Source organism: Macrotis lagotis, chromosome X (assembly GCF_037893015.1).
Source record: "Macrotis lagotis isolate mMagLag1 chromosome X, bilby.v1.9.chrom.fasta, whole genome shotgun sequence".
Classification (NCBI taxonomy): domain Eukaryota; kingdom Metazoa; phylum Chordata; class Mammalia; order Peramelemorphia; family Peramelidae; genus Macrotis; species Macrotis lagotis.
The window spans coordinates 190,665,122-190,687,402 of record NC_133666.1 but is presented as its reverse complement, the minus strand read 5'-3'; the positions used below and the strand labels follow the sequence as shown (position 1 = coordinate 190,687,402).

General features: G+C 34.9%; 1 protein-coding gene across 10 annotated transcripts in view; it reads left to right on the top strand.

The window, feature by feature from the left end:
* PTPN3 (protein tyrosine phosphatase non-receptor type 3) overlaps positions 1 to 22,281 on the top strand; it is a 291,839-nt gene that overhangs the window by 162,479 nt on the left and 107,079 nt on the right. For all 10 annotated transcript variants that reach the window (XM_074208223.1, XM_074208222.1, XM_074208224.1 and 7 more), the window contains 2 exons: positions 17,472 to 17,592; positions 21,539 to 21,626. In XM_074208223.1, coding sequence (XP_074064324.1) covers positions 17,472 to 17,592; positions 21,539 to 21,626 — 209 coding nt within the window. The remainder of the gene's footprint in view (positions 1 to 17,471; positions 17,593 to 21,538; positions 21,627 to 22,281) is intronic.

Below are 22,281 nucleotides of genomic sequence, written 5' to 3'. Positions count from 1 at the left end.
AATAGTCAAGAAAGAAAAATAAATTCCCTATTTGCCCCTGGGCCATGGGTGGCACATACAATAAAGCACTGATTAGAAACTCCCCAGGTTTTTACTAATTAAATGAAAAATAAGACAGAATTGCTCAAAAATGTGCCTAGGCCTTAAAGATAGAGGGCTGGATCTAAAAATTACATGTCATATTAAAGGATTTTTTTAAAAGAGTTCACAATTAAAGAAATCACAATTTGAAAACAAGCATCTTCAGATTAGTGAGATAAAATGTTTGTTACTAATTAAATAGTAGGGTAGTCTACTTCTGTCATTATCTTTAGTTGAAACTATAGAGTATGATGTGCAAGATTTTATTAAAGATTTAGACAGATTAGAATTTGAGATAATGATTATGCACATTATCATTATTATAGAAAATAAGAGTTAATATTTATTTCTAGGTTTATTTACAAGGCTTGGCATGGGTGGGGAAGAAAGCAAGACAAAGATCTGCAAAATGAAACTTCTATCTGACCAAAAGAGGCTAAAACCACAGAGAATTACTAATTTATAGGAGGGATGTTTAACTGTGTTTATTAATTTTCAGTTGTAGTTATTTGTCTAGACTTGTGATTTGATCATTTTATGGGGAACTCCTGGTTTGAAAAGTACCTCAACTAAATAGGCAACTAGTATGTAATTCAGTCTTGAAGAATACTCTAGAGCACCAAGATGTTCATTGACTTGCCCAGAATCAGATGCCTTCTAACATGTTGCAGAGGTTCCTAGATGACTTTATATCACTAGCCATCCTTTCCAGTCCTGATTTTACCTTCTTTCACACTTCCTCCCTAATTTACCTTTCAGTACTTCTTGTCCTTTATTGCCACTTTCAAATTCTCCCCATACCACCATCATTTAGCAATCTCTCCTTAGCACTCAATACAGATCCTTGTGGCTGCTACCTACCAAAATCCAGACTTCTCTCCCTCCTTTCACTATCCTGAGTCCCTTTCTCATACTAAGAAACTAACATGTTAATATTCTACTAAATACCCGAGCTTTTTACTCCTCCATCTTCTCAACTCATATGACCTATTTTCTTCTTTCTCAGCTTTGGACAGAGACAGATATATCTTTTCTTTTAGGTTTTTGCAAGGCAAATGGGGTTAAGTGGCTTGCCCAAGTCCACACAGCTAGGTAATTATTAAGTGTCTGAGACCAGATTTGAACCCAGGTACTCCTGACTCCAGGGCCGGTGCTTTATCCACTGTGCCACCTAGCCACCCCTAGACAGATATATCTTTAACCTTTCCATCTTTCTCAGGTTTTCCAAAAATTTTCCAATTTTTATCATTCTCCATTTCCCCATGTTTTATATTTTTAAACCTATTAATCATTTGTATTATGACTTTCAATCTATCTACCTTTCACTGACTTTCCTCTCTTCTCAATCTTGATCCCTTGACTAATCAGTTCAATTGAATAATATCCTTTACTTTGAAATCCTCTGCTCCATTGTTTTGTAATCAGTTATATTTTACCAAACTCTAACCCTGGATTACTCCCACCATCTGCTTCTTGCTTCCTTTGCTACTGAACAGATTTAGAAGTCACAAAATTATACTGGCTAGATCTACTGAAAGTTTGTTATTTAATCAAAAATTGAAAACCCTCACTGAAACAAGTGGATCCTTCAACTGTTCTCCAACTGAATTCTCTTCTCTTTTCCAGCTGCATACATACCTCCTCCTACCCCCCAATCATCATCATCATCATCATCATCTTCTTCTTCTTCTTCTTCTTCTTTCTCTCTCTCTCTCTCTCTCTCTCTCTCTCTCTCTCTCTCTCTCTCTCTCTCTCTCTCAAGTGAGGGAATTTTTTTTTGGTGATTCCCCAACAAAGAATGAACACATTAACCATTACTTTCCTTTTATCCCCATCTCCTCATCTTACATTTACGTATTTTCACCTCTGTCTACCTTTTCATTCTTCACTCTAGTTTCTGATAAAAGAGGCGATGGGGGGCGGCTAGGTGGCGCAGTGGATAAAACACCGGCCCTGAAGTCAGGAGTACCTGGGTTCAAATCTGGTCTCAGACACTTAATAATTACCTAGCTGTGTGGCCTTGGGCAAGCCACTTAACCCCATTTGCCTTGCAAAAACAAACAAAAAAAAAGAGGTGGTGGACAGTCCGTCCAGGTGTGCCATCAATCCAATCCCATCCCCTCCCAGCTTCTCTAGCAGATTGTCCCCAATCATCATCTTGCTATAATTTTCCATCATATCTATTGGTTCCTTCCCTGTTGCTGATAAAAATCCCAAATGTCTCCCATTCTTAAAAAGTCTTATTAGATCTTAGCATCCCCTCTATCATCCCATATATTACAGCCCTTTTTCAGGTAAACTTGAAAAAGTTGTTTTAACTCAGTTCCCCTACTTCCTCTTTTCTTTTTTAATGTCCTTCTGCATTCTGGCTTCTGACTTCTTTATTCAACTGAAACTTCCCTCTTCAAAGTCTCCAGTGGTTTCAATTGCCAGATCTCATGTCTTTTTCTCAGTTGTTATTCTTCTTGACTCCTCTTCCTCATTTGACATTGTTGGTTACCTTCTTCTTCTAAACACTTTCTTCTCTCTGAATTTTCGTGATACTGTTCTTGATTCTCCTCCATGACCCAGACTGTGGGTAACCACAAGGGTCAATCCTAGGCTCTCTTCTTTTTTCTTTTTTTAATCTCTCACATGATGATCTGATCCATTCTCATTACTTTCTTCAATTATTGTCTCTATGTACTTAATAAAAATACTAATAGAAATTTTATTCTTATATCTTATTGACATCCCAAAGATTCTATGACTAAAACTGTACTCTATTAACTGTCTTTACTTAACTCACCTCTCTTAAACACTTCCCTTTATTGTTATGAACACCAGTATCCTTTTAGTGACCTAGGTTCACAATGTTGGTATCATCCTTGACCTCTCAATGCACATGGCCAATCATTGCCAATTTGTATTTCTCTTCTCCAGTCATTGTTCCCTTTCTCCATTCATATAGTCACCATCCTTGTTTAGACCCTGATTGTCTCTCACCCAGGACCATTGTACTAGTCCCCTCATTGATTTCCCTACCTCAGATATCTGCCCTTTGTAATCTATCTTCAACTGTCAAAATGATTTTCCCAAAGAGTAAGTCATACAACTTTCTCCCCTACTCAATAAGCTCTAATGACATTGCTTCTTCTCACCTTTAGCATGAAATATGAATTCTTCAGTTTGGCATACCTAACTTGAGGCTTCTGTCTTACTCTTACATGTTGTACCCTTCCACTTGACTGGTCAGTTTACTGTTCTCATGCAAAATATTCCTTCTTTTGCATATCTGTGCAGCACTAGCTGCCTCCATAGTTAGAATGCTGTCCCTCCTCATCTCAACTTCTTAGTATTGCTAGATTCCTCAATGCCATCTTGTGCAGGAGATCTTCTCCTATCCCCCAGGAACTAGTACCTTCTAAAGATGGCTTTTACCTGCTCTGGTTATATCTAGCATATGTTCATCAATGCAGAGTATATGTTGTTTTTTTCCATTTGAACCAAATGGCTAGAAACTCTACAAATAGCTTAGGACTACTCTATATATGTGTTTTGTATTTGCTTATTTGTTCATAATTTAATTTTCTGCTTTGTTAGGGCAGTAAATTCACTGAAACCAGGGATTGTTTTAACTTTTTTTTTCATATATGCAATGCTTAGCACAGTGATTGACAGATAAGGGTGTAATAAATTTTAAATAATTGATTGCTGATTGGTTTTTTGAACACAGATCATCATAATTGTAATGCTTGGCTGTCTTGCTGCCTCTCACGGGAGGTAGAAAAAGTTGTTTTTTTACCTTTTAAATCATATTAAGATCAAGGTTCCAAAAGACAAATCAAAGTTAATAAGTATGAATTGTCTGATTTGTCCTTTTAAAGAAAAGCATTCCTAGGACGATTTAAAAAATGAAATGTTAAAGTGTTACCTAGAGAAAGAACATTCAATGCAGAAAATATACACAGATTAACATTAATTGGTCTAAAATATATGTTACTATAATTTATTAAAAAGGAAATACAATCACATATGATAAAGTTGAATTCAAACTAGAAAAGCTCAAGGACAAAAGGATTATATAGTGCTGAAAGGAACTTTAATGAATATATACATCAGTGTAATAAAATTAATTTTTGAATATATCAAGCATTTCAACAATTAAAATAACAGTATAAGAAGCAGTAAATATTGTAACAATAGGAGACATGAATATTTCATTATAAGAAACTAGAAATGACAAGAATTTTAAAAAATAGGTCATAGAAACCTAAAAATTTCCATCAAACTGCTAAAAAAAGAAATTAGAAAGTTAAAAGAAAATTTTAAAATTATAATGTGATACCATTTATCAAAATTTATAAGATAGAGCCCAAACTATTCTTTGAGACAAATTTGTAGTACTAACTGATTATTTTAATAAGAGAGGAAAAAAAGACCAAGTTACTCTAGCCATAAAAGTCACAAGAAATAATTTAATAGTACAAAAGAAAATAGATGAGAGGATAAAGACAAAAAGAGAAATAGAATATTAAATTAACAAAATGAACAAAAATTATATTAAGATGAGATCATTAACAAGTTTAACTGAAAGTAGAAATGTGAGAAGAGAAATTAAAAGAATAAAAAGGATCCTGACAAGCTCACAAGAAATGTGAAATGTCCGAGACTATTGCATAGAACTATGTGGTAATAAATTTGAAAGTTCAATGAAAAATATTACTTTTTACATTACTGAGACTGCTAGAACAGGGGAAAGAAAGTTGGTTTTGCCTCTTAGATCATATTAAGAACACAATTTCAAGAGACAAATCAAATTTAATAAGTATGAATTGTCATATAAACATGAATCAACAGTCAGTTATCCAACAAGAAACTGCTTGACAACCCCCCCCACCCCAATCTTGCATTGCATGCATTGTTTCTAAATATTAGGAAAGAATACTACCAATCTTCTTGAGATAGACTTCATCTTGGTTAATACCTGTTTAGAAATTTTTCTTTTAAATACTAAGCAAAATATTAGCAGACGGAATCTTGTAAACTTTAATCAAAATCATTTCTTGTAACAAAGTAATGTTGGCTTAACATTATGAAAAAATAAATCTGTTCTTGATACAAGAAAAATAAACAAATACACCATCCATTTTATAATGAAAATATTAAGAATAATAGTTATAGAAAATCTTTGCACCATAGAAAATTTCTAGCTAAAACCTAAAGATATTACATGTAAAAAATATTGAGGATTTTCACTAAGAACAGGACAAAACATGGGTATCTGCTTTCACCATTTAAACACTTATCATTTGTATTGAGAATTTGATTGGGGGGGGTGTTGAGACTTATGTTCCTATTTTAACCAGACTAGAAGTTCAGGTACATGGCCACTGTTGATTGGCACAGACACTTTGACCTGAGCCAGAGCCATTTTCCTTCTTTTTTTTAGGCAGCCTTCTCTTCCTCTCACTCTGAGGGGCTCTCTATTTTGGTACTTACTTAATACAGACACTAAATAAAGCTTTTCAGAACTCTGAAGCTCAATAAATCCATCATCAGCCCCAGTCTCCCAATTACCAGGGAGTATGGTAGTTTGCCATTATACTCAGCAACAATTTGTAATAAAAAAAAAAAAGGAAAGGAAAAGGAAAAAAATCAAGCAAATGAGCATAAGAACCAGTTAGGTGGTACAATGGATAGAACCCTCAACCTGAAGTAAAGAGAAACTGAATTAAATTCAGCCTCAGCATGTCACTTTACCTTTGTTTGCCTCATTATCTTTAGCTGTAAGGGTGTGGGGGGGTAATAATAGCATCTACCTCTCAGGGTTTGTGTGAAGATCAATTGGGATATAATTGTTAACTTACCACAGTGCCTAGAATATAGTAAACTCTATATAAATAAATGTTAGCAATTGTTATTATTAGATGTCATAATGAAATATTTGTGTGGAAAAACAAATGGATAGCATTTTTAAAGGGTTAATTTGGGAGGGAAAAGTCAAGAAGTTGTATTTGCTCTTCCAGACTTTAAAACACAAGATGAAACAGTTTATTTAAGAACAGTCTGCTATTGGGGAAAAATAGTTTTTAAAAAGAGAAAAGAGGGAGCCAAGATGGTGGCAGGAGTGCAATCTCTCTTAGTTGCTCTTTCCAAAATATTTCAAAAACCTTAAAATTATGACTCTGAATTTTTCAAGAGACAGAACCCACAGAAAGATCCAGTGAGGCAATTGTCCAGCCCAACTTATTAAGGATAACTGACTGTTGACTCATGTTTATATGACAATCCATACTTACTAAACCTGGAAAATAGTGGAAAGGCTCTGTCCCATGGGTTTGGAGGGGTGGCAGTGCACCAAAGCAAAGGAACTTCAGTCTCCCAGAAGCAGGCCCAGGGCACCTGGCAGCACCTGCTTGCAGCAGCAGAAGCAGTTTCCTGATCTGCCACCCCAGGGAGCACCAAGCACAACTAGGAAAATCATCAAGGAGAACTCTCCAAGAGTGAGCACAAAGCCCAGGCCAGTCTGGTCCCTCTCAGAGCAGCCTAGATCCCAGGAAATGGAAGCAGGCCCATGGAGCCATCCAGCATGAGCCTCCAGGCAGCTACACCTTGAGTGCTCAGTCCAACAAAGGTGAGGGAGTGGAGGGAGACTGTCGAGGTCTGTCCCTGGGACAGGACTCCAGAGATTTAATCATATTCAAACCATGGTTTGGGCCCCCCATAGAGCAGGAGACCCCCCCACAGCCCCAGGGCAGAGGGGTGAGCTAGTGGTCATTCACAGACCAGGAGAGTAGTCAGAGCCTCAGACATTGAGGTCCTTGTGGGGGTCCCAATAATACTCAAAAGCTCAGGAAGCACCCCAAAACCAGGCACATGCTGGGGAGGTGAGTAAACAGAAAAATGGAATCTGACCATAGAAAATTACTTTGGTCTCCTGGAAGACCAAAATTCTCAATTTGAAAATGAGAAAGTCTAAGCTTCTGCAATTAAAGACTCCAAGAAATATGGTAGTTGGGCTCAGGCTATGACAGAGCTCAAAAAAGATTTTGGAAATCAAGTAAGGGAAATAGAAAAAAAATTGGGGAAAGACATGAAAGAGATGCAGAAAAAACATGAAAACAAAGCCAGCAGCTTAGTCAAGGAGATCCAGAAATGCTGAAGAAAATAACATGTTAAAAACTAGCTTAGTAGGGGATGGCTAGGTGGCGCAGTGGATAGAGCACTGGCCTTGGAGTCAGGAGTACCTGAGTTCAAATCCGGCCTCAGACACGTAATAATTACCTAGCCATGTGGCCTTGGGCAAGCCACTTAACCCCATTGCCTTGAAAAATCTAAAAAAATAAAAAAAAACTAGCTTAGGTCAAATGGATAAAACAGTTCAAAAAGTTATTGAAGAGAAGAATGCTTTAAAGAAGCAGAATTAGACAGATGCAAAAGAAGATAAGAAAGTTCTCTGAGGAAAACAAATCCTTCAGGTGTAGAATGGAGCTAAAGGAAGCTGTTGACTTTGTGAGAACTCAAGACACAATAATTGAACACCAAAAGAATGAAAATCTAGAAGAAAATGTGAAATATCTTATTGAAAAAAACAACTGATATGGAAAACAGATCTAGGAAAGATAATTTAAAATTATTGGGTTACCTGAAAGTCATGATCAGGAGAAGAACCTTGACCTCATTTTTAAAGAATTTCTACAGGAAAATTGCCCTGATATCCTAGAAGCAGAGAGAAAATAGAAATTGAGAGAATCAACCAATCTCCCCCAGAAAGAGATCCAAAAATACCCCAAGAATATTATAGCCAAGTTCTAGAACTCCCAAGTCAAAGAGAAAATATTGCAAGAAACCAGAAGGACACAATTCAGATATTGTGGAGTGGCAGTCAGAATTACCTAGGACTTAGCAGCATCTACATTAAGGGCTCGTAGAGCTTGGAATATAATATTCTGGAAGGCAAAAGAGCTCAGAATGCAACCATCAGCTACCCAGAAAAACTGAACATCCTCTTCCGGGGGAAAGATGGACTTTCAGTGAAACAGGAGAATTTCCTGTTGAAATGACCAGGGCTGAACAGAAAGTTTGACCTTCAAGGACAGGACTCAAGTGAAGCACAGAGAGGGTGGACGAGAAGTATAAATAAATTAAGAGGGACTTGAAGATGATGATGACCTGCATGTATTCCTGCATGGAAAGATGATACTGATAATATTCATATGAACCTTCTCATTTAATAGAGCAGGTAGAAGGAGCTTTATAGATGAGACACAGGAGAGAGCTGAATTTGAAGATTATAATGTATGGTAAAAATGAACAATGGGTGAAAGGGAAATATACAGGCAGTAAGAGAAAGGAGAGGTAGAATAGGCTAAGATATTTCATATAAAAGATATTTCATGTAGCATTTGCAATGGAATGGAAATGGGGAAGGTGAGGGAGAATGAGGGAGCCTTCCTTCTCATTGGAATTGGCTCAGAGAGGAAACAGCATACACACTCAATGGGGTATAGACATTTAGAAGTAAAAGGAGAGAAGGGGGACAGGGGGAGGGGAGGGGGGATGTGGGTGATAGAGAAGAGGGTAGATTATAGGAGGGGATAGTCAGATATAACCCATTTTCTTTTTTACTTTTTGCAAGATGCTGGGATTGGGTGGCCTGTCCAGGACCATGGGGCCTGGTGGTTGCTGGGTCTCTGGGGTGAGATGTAGGCTTAGGGCCTCTTGGTTGCAGGGCCAGTGCTTTGTCTGCTGTGCCACTCAGCTATCCTACAGCACATTTTTGAAGAGGGAGAGAGAAAATATAATAGATGCTAGTGGGGAGGAATGGATAGAGGGGATTAGAATCAGCAACAGCAACTATGGAAAAATATGGAAGTAACTTCTATGTTGGACTTATGATAAAGAATGTCATCCACCCGAGACAGAGCTGATAGTATCAGAACACAGACTGAAACACTTTTTTTTCTCTTTTACTTTATTTCTCATGAGGTTTTATATTTTTGTTGGAGAGAGGGTATTATGTTTAATCTTAAACAAGAATATTTTAGTAATGTGTAAATTAAAGAAATTTTTTTAAATTTCCTTAAAAAATAAAAAAAGAAAGAAAAAAGTAGAAAGGAAGAGAATCCCAAAGATAGCACCAAATATGTGTAAAAAATTATTAGTGTGTTACTTTGGAGAACATGATAGCAGCTGGAGAAAATATTAATTATTTGACAAATTTATGATCACAGACTAAAATATGGCAATAAATAAATTTATATCTTTGCCTCACACTATATAGCAAAATCATTTCCCAGCTAAGTTATTACAATTTTTTTAAAAATATAAAGGAATATAAAAAACTATTAAAAAGAAGATAGAATAATGTTTATCTCTACCCTAGAGGGCAGATCATCTTTAATGAATGAATATATAAAAATTATTAGGCTGAATGATTTTATTATAAAAAATAAAGTTTTACAGAAAATATAAAAAGTGGAAAAATATTTGCAGCAAATGTAATTGATAAAATCATTACGTTTAAAATTTGAGAAACTCAGGTATCCAAGTGACCTTTGGTCAATTGATATGATCAGACATTTTACAACAGAGAATATCTCATAAATAATTGCTTTTAAAATAATATTCTAATTCATGACCAAAACCCATGACAAATTTAACAAAAAGCAGCTTTGGTGTGCCACTTCCTACTTATCAAGTTGAGAAATAACTAAGAGTACACAATTATTATATGGCAGGATTTGGAAAAATAGATATACTTAGAGTTTTCTTGATAGAATTGCAAATTGGTGTTATTTTTTTTTTACAATTTAATAATGTGATGTCACAACAAAAAAAATTACCTTTTGATCTCCTGAAATCCTATCATTGAGAAGTACCATGAGTTATCATTAATTATCAATGATATTTGATATATTATCATTTAATAGGATAATTTATGCTGGCAAAATACAAGTATAACATCCACATGTCCTCAGGGAAGAACAAATAAAAAGGGAACAAAATTATGTATTCATCAATAATCATTCTCATTGGAGGCAGTTAATCTGGGCTTATAAATACCAACCTTGAAGGACTCTCCTGCTGCTGGTGATCAATTTTTTTTTAACTTTATGAGACATATTGCTATAGAGGAAGAATTGTCTGTGCTTTCACAGATAAGATTCTTGTTCAGAACTACACCCAGGTAATTACTGACCAAGTAATTTCGTGCCCTCTTCACTCAGTTGATCTGTTTTGGTGTTTCTTTTGTATCAGGTTATTTGATATTAATTGAGGGAAATGTGTGTTATCCTTTTTTAAAAAAAGTATTTTAAATTAAATTTATATGTCATAGATTATATAAATATAATAAAATTATTTTTCTTTCCCTGATCCCTCATTCTACTGAGGGAGAAAAGTTCCTTGTAACAGATCTGCATAATCAAGCAAAATAAGTTCTTTCCTTTCTCTTTCTGCACCCTACACTCATCACCTCTCAGATCCCTACATTATAGCTCCATTAATTTTAAAGTTATAGACCTAATTTGGAACTAGATCATATGATACTTTTAATTCTGTAGAAATTTTTGAAGCACCTTCCAATGCATGTCTTCTAGTGAACTGAGAAATGAAGACAAAGCCAAAATATATCCTGTCCTCTATCAGCTTAGATTTTCTTCTGATTGAACTTGGATTTGAATCAAATATTATGAAAAAAAGAGAGGCAGCTAGGTGGTTCAGTGGATAGAGCAGTGGTCCTGGAGTCAGGAGGAACTGAGTTCACATCTGGGTTCAGACACTTGAAACCTATGAACTGTGTGATCCTGAGCAGGTCACTTAACCCTGTTTGCCTCAGTTTACTCATCTGTAGAAGGAGATGGAGAAGGAAATGACAAATAATTCCCAGTATCTTTCTCAAGAAAACTCCAAATAGAATCATGAAGAATTGAATATGAATAATGGTTGGGGGAAAAATAAAGTTTCACTCTTTTTTTTTTTAGGTTTTTTTGCAAGGCAGTGGGGTTAAGTGGCTTGCCCAAGGCCACACAACTAGGTAATTATTAAGTGTTGGAGGCCGGATTTGAACTCAGGTACTCCTGACTCCAGGGCCAGTGCTCTATCCACTGCTCCACCTTGCAGCCCCCAAAATACAGTCTCATAATTATGTTCATTATGTGACGAGATAGAACTATAGAACAATAGTACTATAGTAATGAGAAGCTACTGTGAGATGAGGCTCATCTCTAGGACCAGGGGCTGTTTTCTGTCCTGTCACATTTTAAAACAGACATTGACAAGGTAGAGGGAAGTCAGTGGGGTATAGCTATGGACAGGAGTCTGGGTTGGACAGAGAACTGAGAACCATGCTGTAAAAGCAAACTTTCCAATCCCAGTACTTTCAGATAATGAAGATAGCCTGGTTATCCTTTTTGTAATTTGTTCTGGATTTCTTAACCTATAAGTAAAGAAGCAAAAAACACTTCAGGGAAGAAGGAAAATCAATTGCTGATATTTTCAAGTACTTGAAGGATGTTTAATAGCAGGAGCATTAGATTTATTTTGTTCTGTCTTAGAGGACTGACAAAAGCCAAAATCTGTCCTTTTTGCTTATAACTTTCTTTTTTAATATCATTTTATTTTTCAATTATATGCAGCAATAGTTTTCAACATTCATCTTTTTGAAAGCTTCTGAGTTTCACATTTTTCTACCTCCCTCCCCCTTCCCCATCACGATGAGTAATCAACAATAGGTTATACATGTACAGTCATGTTTAATATTTTCCCATATTAATCATGTTGTGAAAGAAGAAGCAGAACTAAAGAGAAAAAAGCCCATGAGAAGAAAGAAAAATACATAAAACAGTCTCTAAAAATTGAAAATAGTATGCTTTGGTCTTCATTCAAACTCCACAGTTTTTCCTCTGGATGTAAATTGCATTATCCATTATAAGTCTTTTAGAGTTGTCCTTGGCCTTGACCTGCTGAGAGAAGCTAAGTCCATCATAGTTGGTCATCACACAGTGCTGCTGTTAATATTCTACTGATTCTACTCACTTCACTCAGCATCAGTTCATGAAAATCTTTCCATGCTTTTCTGAAACTCACCCGATCACATTCATAAACAATAACTTGTTCAGCCATTCCTCAGCTAATGGGTATCCTCTCATTTTTCAATTCTTTGCCACTCTAAAATATATGTTATAAATATCTTTTGTCTACATGGGTCTTTCTCCTTTTGCATGTTCTCTTTGGGAATATAGACCTAGTAGAGGTATTGCTGAATCAAAGGGAATACAGTTTTATTGCCCTTTGAGCATAGTTCCAAATAGCTCTCCACAATGGTTGGATGACAACTCCACCAACAATACATTAGTGACCAACTTTTCCCACATCCCCTCCCACATTAATCATTTTCCTTTTTTTAAAATTTTAACCAATCAGATAAATGTGAGCCTGTACCTCAGAGTTGTTTTAATTTGCATTTTTCTAATCAACAATGATTTTGGGTATTTTCTCATATGACTGTAGATAGTTTAAATTTCTTTATCTGAAAACTGCCTGTTCATATCCTTTGAGCATTTATTAATTGGGTAATGATTTATATTCTATATTTGACTTAGTTCTCTATATATTTTTATATATTTTAGAGTATATGTATTTTTGAAATGAGTCCTTCATTACTGGCTGTGAAAATTATTTCTCAGCTTTTTGTATTCCTTCTAATCTTAGTTGCATTGGTTTATTTGTACAAACCCTTTTAAATTTAATGTTATAAAAATTATGCATTTTGCATTTTATAATGTTCTCTATCTCTTGTTTGATCATAAACTCTTCCCCTCTGCATAGGTCTCCATAGACAATTAGACTATTCTTCTCCTAATTGGCTTTTGACATCACCCTTTATATCTAAACCCTGTACCCATTTTGACCTTGTCATGAGATAAGAGTCTGTTCCTAATTTCTGCCATATTATTTTCCTGTTTACTCAGAAGTTTTTGTCAAATAGTGAATTCTTAGTCCAGAAGCTGGAGTCTTTTGATTGAATTAAATAATAGATTAGTCATTTACTACTGTTTCTTTTGTACCAATCTATAAGGAATAATTTCTTGTAATTAGAATTATTGAAATGGGAAACTGATTCTTTTTTGAGGATGTTCTTCCTTCCTCTGTGGCTATAGATTGGGCTGACTGTTGAGACTCATTCCAATTCTGAACTATTTCTGTTTTGGAATATTGGGACAATAGTGTTTGAAGGCCTTGCCTGTAGTCATGTAGATAGCAGAACTATAACTCAACCTTAGGCCACCCACTCCAAATGCAGATCCACTTTAATTTCTACTGCCTCATACCCACATCAAGAGTTTGCTGGCATAATTGCACATTGGCATGATCTTTTTAAATTGAAATCTGGTAATATGTGAAAAGAAATGAAAGTTTCTTTGACCTATTGAAATACTATCATTTAGAAATATCCCAAGAGAGTTATTCCCACCTCCAAACCCCAGCTGGTGGACTGATTGGGGAAATATGCTGGTAAAAATAATTATAATTTATATAATGTAAAGAGAATTATAAAACAATTTTATGAGTGGTCTGTGGGACAAGGCTATATAAACATTGAGTAGAGGATTAGATAGAGGAGGAGGCATATGAATTGGGCCTTAAAAGATGGAAATGTTTCCCATGGGAAAGGAATAAGAGGGCAGATATTTTTGTCCTATCAAAGACATTAGATGTATGTCTTTATTGATGGGAGTGATGGGGTTTGGGTGGTTGGTAGGACTTAGAATTCTAAGATGATTGCCAGTTTTATCTCCATTTTACAGGTGTAAAAACTAAGACTCAACGGTTAAGTAATTTGCAAGTAGTTACATTGGTAGTAAGTGCATAGTGGGCATGGGGCAGTTAAGTAGTACAGTGGATAGAGTGCCAGACTTGGGGAGTCAGGTAGACCTGAGTTCAGATGTGATCTCAAATACTTGTCAGCTCTGTGATTCTGGGCAAGCCACTTCACCCTTTCCCTTTTAGCTTTCTCATTCTATAAAATTTGCAGGAGAAGGAAATAACAAGTTACTCCATTATCTTTGCTCAGAAAACCCCAAATGGGATCATGATAAGTTAGACATGATTGAAAAATGACTAAACAGGGGCAGCTAGGTGGTACAGTGGATAGAGTACCGGTCCTGGAGTCAGGAGTACCTGAGTTCAAATCCAGCCTCAGACACTTAATAATTGCCTAGCTGTGTGGCCTTGGGCAAGCTACTTAACCCCATTGCCTTGCAAAAAACCCCTAAAAAACAAACAAAAAAAGAAAAATGACTAAACAATAGCAATAGTGCTTAGACAGCAGATAGGGGAGCTTTTGGAAACAAAAAACTCAATATGAGATCATGGTGTATAGAAACTTAAAAAAACCTTTGTATACTTTTAGCCTGTTAGACTAGGCAGACCTTCTAGTAATAAGAGGTAATGGTCCTTTTGTAAACTACCCTGGTCTTCTGGATACCCCATTTGGGGAAGAACATAGATAAGATGGAGAAGAGCTGTGGTACATGGAAGGTCTGGGCTCAAATCATGAGAAATCCAGTTAGGTAAGAGATACAATATTATATCACAACAAAAACAAAAAAAAGCCCTTTTACTCAATGGAAATGAACTCACATAGCAGAGGGAAGTTCTTCTAGGGTAAAGACCATATATGATGGCCACCTAGGGGGCAACCCTCCATTATCATTGCTTTGGGCCAATTTGAAGCTTTGATGAACCAATCAGTGCATCCCCCTTTTCTTTTAATCCCCTGTTATGGTATAGTTTAGATTCTTATGAGCATCCAGGCAACTAATACAAATAAAAGGGGTTCTACTGATTGACCAGGTTTGGGTTGCAGTTGTTACCTGCTACCTAGGTTCCAAACAAAAGGGGGGGGGGACCACAAAAAAAGTGAAAATAGTGTTCTTTGATCATCATTCAGATTCCGCCAGTTTTTTTTCTGGATGTGGATAGAATTTTCTATTGTGAGTTTTTTAAAATTGTCTTGGTTCATTCTATTGCTAAGAGAGCTAAGTCAATCAATCATAGTTGATCATCTGGGTTACAATTGTAGTAGAAACTAAGAGAGCATTTCATTGTTTGTCTTGTCTTTCTCTATAAAGTTTCCTGGAAATTTGTTCTAGACATCTCAAGAAGGATAAGAGTTGTGGATAATCTTAATAACCCCACATAAAGACCAAATTTGAAGGAACGAGTGGAAAAATCTAAAATAAGATAATAATTATCTTCAGTTATTTGAAGAGCTATCATTTTGAAGAGAGATTGGGCTTATTCTACTTGGAAGAACAAGATAGCAGAGCTGAGCACAGTGGATAGGGGTTGCCAAGATTAAAATTTGGGACCTGTGTAAAGAAGAATTTTTTTTGACAATTAGAGCTATTTAAAAGTGCAGTGAGTTACATCTTTGGTCATAGATTTAGAGCTAGAAGGAACTTTTTTAATAGTATTTTATTTTTTCCAATTATACATAAAGACAAGCTTTCAATATTTTTTTTGAAAGATTATGAGTTCCAAATTTTTCTGTCTCCTCTCTCCTCTCTAGTTCTTTCTCTTGGATGTGGGTAGCCTTTTCCATTATGAGACTGTTGTAATTGTCTTGGATCGTTTTATTGCTGAAAAGAGCTAAGTTTAAAGTCGATCATTGCGTAGCAGTACTATTACTGTGACTAGTATTCTCCAGGTTCTACTCACTTTACCCAGAATCAGTGCTAGAAGGAATTAGAGGCCATTGAGTCCTGTGCCCTCATTTTACAGATAAGGAAAGTGAGACAGAGAGAGATTAAATGATTTTCTCTGGATCACACAATAATTAAATAACTATACAAGAAGGGCTTTGAACCCAGATATTTTTGGTTCTAAAAATCAGTGTCCTAGTCACTATATCATGCTCTCTTGACACTGTAACCTCTAATACTACATGGTTCTCCATAACTAAAGGCTTTCAGGTACAAGTTGAATGGCCATACTTGTTGGATATGTTGTAAAGAGCATTTTTTTTTTTAATATGGGTTGGCCTAGATGCCCTCTGAAATACTATGATATAAGGTTAATCCAGGCATCATTGAGTTGTTTTTGAGACCTCAAGTTCCACTGTTCTCAATAGTGCACAGACTAGCTCTGACACTTAGTGAATTCATGGCCCATTGAGCCCAAGAAGGATAAAATAGTCTGCTGTCCACACATACAGGGATCATGTATCATGGAAGTTTAACATAAGAAGATAACAAAGGAATGGGTTAGCAAGAGAACAGAAGCAGAGCACAAAACATGCTTGTGGATTGTCAGAATTGAGAGGGAATGGAGATAACCCTGGCAAAAAAAAGAATAGTATGTGCTTCCAGAGAAGGACAAAGATGAGCCCCAAAGGAAGCAAGACCAAGATGAATAATATAATGAAGAGAGCTCTCTTGGTACTACAGTTCCCATAGGTTCTCCTGGCACTTGAAAGGGGCAATAACTTATTTAGAAGAAACAGATGCAGTAGAAGAAGAGACCAAAGCCCTGTAGAACAACAAGCCATCCCTCCTCTATGGAAATCAATTTCTATGTAGATAGAAGAACACTTATGTTGGGATCAAAGAAGAGAAGGGTAGATAAGATATTGTTGCAGTAAAATCCAGAAAGATGATAAAAGTAATGACCTCCACCCAATAGAGATTTCAAGCTTAGAATCATATCTTTCTCTCTCATATATACACATACATACACATATATATATAATTATATAGTCTATATTATATAATAATATGTATATGCATATTTATGTAATGTGTTATGTGGAGAAAGATACGTGAATAATTTGTTTTTGTTTAGTTGTTTTCAGTAATGTCTGACTCTTTGTGACCCATTTGGGGTTTTCTTGACAAAACTATCGGAGTGGCTTTGCTGTTTCCTTCTCCAGCTCATTTTACTGATAAGGAAACTGAGACAAATAGACTGAAATGCCTAAGATCACACAGTTACTAAGTGTCTGAGGCCAGTATTTGTGTATAATACTGACATTTTATTCTGAAGGAAATTTCTTACTTGTCTAAACTCCAGATCTAAAACTAAACTACTATACTGTGTGTGTGTGTGTGTGTGTGTGTGTGTGTGTGTGTGGTAAAATACAATGAAGATATCCAATTCACCTATCAGCAGTGATCATAGTAAAGTACATAGTCCAAAGGGGAGCTTTCTTCAAGTCATTCTGGCTCTCGGCTGTGATGGGAATTCCTCATTGTGTGCATAGGAGGACCAAGGAGTCCTCCTAACATTTGTTAGTCTCATTTACAGAACTGACTATTGCTATTGTCTTCTATTAGTATAGACTGCCTTGAATAAAAGATTAAATTAATCATTAATTCCCCCTCTCCCTTTTTTTTTCTTAATAGCTCACTTTGGAGACCATAACTCTTCACTGCATCTTTCAGGATATCTTTCCGATAGCCAGTTTATACCAGATCAGAATAAAGACTTTGTAACCAGAGTAGAATCACTGCATGAACAGCACAGGTAATAACTGACTAAAGCAGAATCATTCATTATTTTAATAACTCAGTTCTGGATGTATTTAGGCACTTTATAATGTGATTTGTATAATCTTATCTTACTTCTGACTCAGGAATTTTTTAAAAGGATGGTGGGTGGTTTTAACATATTGATAGATTTGCATAGTCTAATACTCTGAGTAGGTAGTTAGGTGGTATGATGGATGCTAGGCCAGAGCTGGAGACAGGAAGACCTGAGTTCAAATTTGGCCTCAGATACTTAACCAACCGTGAGACCTGGGCACATCATTTAACTGTATTTGTCTTAGTTTCCTCATATGTAAAATGAGTTGGAGAAAGCAATGACAAACTGCTCCAGTATCTTTGCCAAGAAAACCTCAAATGGGGTCATGAAGAATCAGATGAAACTGATCAACAACAACAAAATTGCCTACCATTTCCCCAGTTTAGTTAAAAAAAATTTAATTTTTTTCTGAATTCTTTCCCTTCTTCCTGCCCCAGCTCTACCCACTGAGAAGGCAAGAAATATAATACCTATTATACCACGTCCTCAATTTAAAGAAGAAAAGGAAAACCAAAATACTAGCAAAAAATGCATAGGAACTTAAAATAATTTATCTCTCATTTTATGAGAATTTCTGAAGCATGATGTTTGAATACCTCTCCTTTTAATAGAGTAGTGCATTTCATTTAAAGGAAAAAATATTATTCAGCTTTTATTCTACTAGCTAACTGATTTAAAATATAACTTCACAATGCATTTTTATTACTAAAGATAAGGGTAGGACCTATGATTTCTTTGGCATGGAGAACTTTCAGACAGAACTGCCTCCACCAAGGCAGATTAGCACCTTCTCTATAACCTAAAAACTTGGAGTTGCCTAAAGCACTGAAAGGTTGAACTTGAACCCTGGTTTCCTCTTGATTCCGAAGACAGTTCTCTTTCCACTTTTCTGTGCCACCTCTCATATTTATTATTGCCTTTTAAAAATTACTCCTTTTACTCAAAATTGTATTTCAAAAGATCCTCTAGTTTTCTACATTTCTAATTAAAATTAATTTGAAACTGGATTTTTCTCTTTACTGCCTTATGGGAAACTTTTGAGAAAGGCTTTCAGTTTCCCTATATATTTTTTAGTATTTAATTAAAATCATTAACAAGTTAAGGGTTTGTTTTCATTGGCGAGAATTCCATTTGGGAGATTGGTTAGTTTCTCATCACTACCCTTGCCACCATCTCGAAGCTAATGTTAAATTAAGGTATCATCAGTCCAATAATTTAAACTTTCCCCAACCACAAGATCATGAATCTCAAAGCATTGAGCTCAAAATTTAGGCATTATTATTTACTTTTCTATTAAAAAACTACTAAAATTATATAGAATTTTAAAAGAATATTTTTATGATATAATTTAAAATTAAAATAGTATGGGAACTTAACCTTTTATATCTATTTGCATTTACAATCTCCTAGTGGGTAGAATTTATTCTGAGACTTATTAGGAAAAATAGACTAATATAAGGAAAAAAGACTTTCACTTAGAAGTTTTTTTTAATGGAATGGCTTTCTCATTAGGGAGTTATTTCTTCAATAGATGGTTCAAGCAGAGTGTGGATTCAGGAATCTCTTTATTAACTGAGAGGTTGGACTAAGTGAACATTGGTATCTTTTTCAAATCTTAAGATTTGAAATTTAGAATTCTAAATATGAAGCAAACATTTAGAAATGAGAATATGTTGTATATTCATAAGTACCTTCTATCACTTTGATAAATTACTCTGGTATTTGGGTCTTCTCTCATTCTTCCTAGATCATATGTTTTCCTGAGTTTTGGCTTGAGGCTTTGATCATATCTTGGTCCATCCAACATGAGTTCAGCTTTTTCCATAAGTTTATATCTAGTTGTTTGTTCTTATTAAAGTAAAGATATCACTTTTGATATATTTTTAAAATGAGTCCTAGAGTTAGTGCCTGGGTATAATAACTAGGTGCATTTTATGAAATCCAACAGAAAAAAAATAGTAATTCTTTCTGCCATTTTCCCTCATGATCAAAACATACCCTATCCAATCCCCCCCAAAAAACCTCTAAACATCCCTGTTACCACATTTGTAAACCTTTTCCCTATACCTACTTTTTTTCCCATCAGGGCTTTCGGATACAATATGTTACTTATCATTTGCTATCCTCAGTCACCTACAATTCTGAATAATAGTTTTATGTACATTTTAAAATCATTCCTGCTTCTAGTGATTTAAAAAAAAACAGAATTTTTCCCTCATTGTGTGAATCCTAGGAATAATAATGATAACAGGATAAAATTGATATTATGATTTTATTTGTAAAGGGTATCATTGAAAAGCGGTTACGTTTTCCTCAGGCAATATTGGTATAATTGGGAATTATTTTCCTGCAAAAAGAAACAAATTATAGATTGGTCATGAAGTTAAAGTTACAAAAATTATACTCTTTTATAGTTATTTAAAATTACAAAATATTCTTTCAGAAACTAAAAAAACCCCAGTGTATAAGATACTGTCAAGCAAAAATAAGGGACATCCAAAATATTATACTATGTAATAAATTTCACCCCATTAGCATATATTTGTACACATATGGAAAAGAAGTATATTTAGTGACTATTCAATCAATTAATTAATAAACATTTATTAAACATGTATTATATGCCAACAGGAGGGTTAGAAGTAGAAATTTTTTTAAGAGTCCTTGCCCTTATAGAAATTACAATCGGGAAGACTTGGGTTTTGAACCCTTGTCTCTGACAAACACATATTGACTATGTGACCCTAGTTGTGACTTTTTTTTAACCCACTCTCTGAGTTGCCAGTTTCTTTCAGGATTGGTTGGGAAGGAGTTTATTTTCTACTAAATGAAATCACAAGTCTATTAAAATAAATAAGTACTCATTTAAATGAGACACAGCCTGTCATGGTGAACAAAAGATGGGCCTTCAAGTCAGAACATTTCTGAATTTAAATTCTGCCTCTGATAAACTATATGAACATGTCAGTTATCTTCTCAATGTTCCAGACAGATTTTGAGGTCTATAAGCTATGGAGTTGTTCATTATAGAACGTTTGAACCTTAGTACATGAATAAAATCCCAGGTGTGTGTGTGTGTGTGTGTGTGTGTGTGTGTGTGTGTGTGACTGTGTCTCTGTGTGTCTGTGTGTCTGTATGTCTGTATGCATGTCTGTGTTTGTATTTTTGTGGGTGTCTTTGTCTGGGTGTGTGTTTTTCTCCCCTTTTTATGGTTAACCTCTAAGTCTTCTTTAAAATTATTCTGATAACTATAATCTTCTAAAATACATATTAAATGGAATATAAATTGAAGAATCCCTTCTTTTCACTATTTTAAAAGGAAGCATGATTAAACATTTCTTCTCTATATGCAGTTGCTCAGTTTTAGGCCAGATTAAACCAAAAGCTGAAAGCAGGGACCAGCTCATTAAAAAGAGCTTATAAAAGGAGACTTCAAAATACATATCTTTCTCAGAATTTCTAAGACTGTTCTCTGTGTAACATTGCCTTTGGGAGTTCTAATGTTGGAATTTTCTAGGAATAAAGACTAAAAATGAATTTTAAAATTTGAAACTTCAAATAAGTAAAAAGAAAGAGGTAATTGTAATTCAATATTGATGGACCAGTAAATGATATGGATTATTTATTTGCAGAAGAGGTAGAGAAAGTCAAGATCGTGGTAAGGGGATGAAATTGATCATTTCATTTTAATAGAATTTTTACTTTCTTTTGTAATTTTAATCACTTTAAAATTGAGGTATGTAACAACCATGCAAAGATGATTACCAAAATTGGTTGATTTTAAGAAAAATTCAGTTCATCATTTCCACAATATCAATTTTGTCTGCTTATTGAATTACACTTTTCCCTTCTCATTAAGGTTCTTTTTTATTTTTGTTTTCTCTAGTGGCCTCAAGCAATCTGAAGCAGAATCCTGTTTTATTAACATTGCCCGAACACTAGAATTCTATGGAGTAGAACTGCACAGTGGTAGAGTATGTTTGTTTGTTTTTTTGTTACTTTTCTATGGATAATTTTAAGATAGTTTTAATTTGTTTAAGATAAAGATATCCTTGGTGAATAAAAACTATTTCCCCTCCAGTAACTGGACCATTATGAATTCTAATACAGAGTTCTTCTCTTTTATTTTGGAAGACTAATATAGAAATTGTTTTCTATTGTTTATTCTTTAATTTATGTTCCTTTGAAGGATTTTTTTTTAGTAGGAAATAGATACTTTTTATGAAGTCATTTCTGTAATTTTCTATCAAGCAACTTCATGATCCAACAGGTCCTAATTTTTAAGCATTTCTGTTAAAACAGTAAATTTTTCACAAGGATAATGTTATTGTGTCAGTCAGCAAATAAATATTTTTTATTAATTTATTATCTCTCTGTTCTCATTCTTTGGACCATCTTCTACAATTAACCTATCCTGATTAAGAAGAGGTGTTTGTGTTTTTTCCTTAAATGTACTTTCATTTTATTTGTGGGAGATATATTAGGTATATTGGTATTTTCAAATTCATATGTAGGTTTTTTTCAAAAATAACTGTAAGATAATTTTTCACTTTTTACAATTGTTGCCCATCTTTTCCAGAAAACCTTTTACATTCACAAAAAGATACCATTTTCCTTAAAGTTGATAAC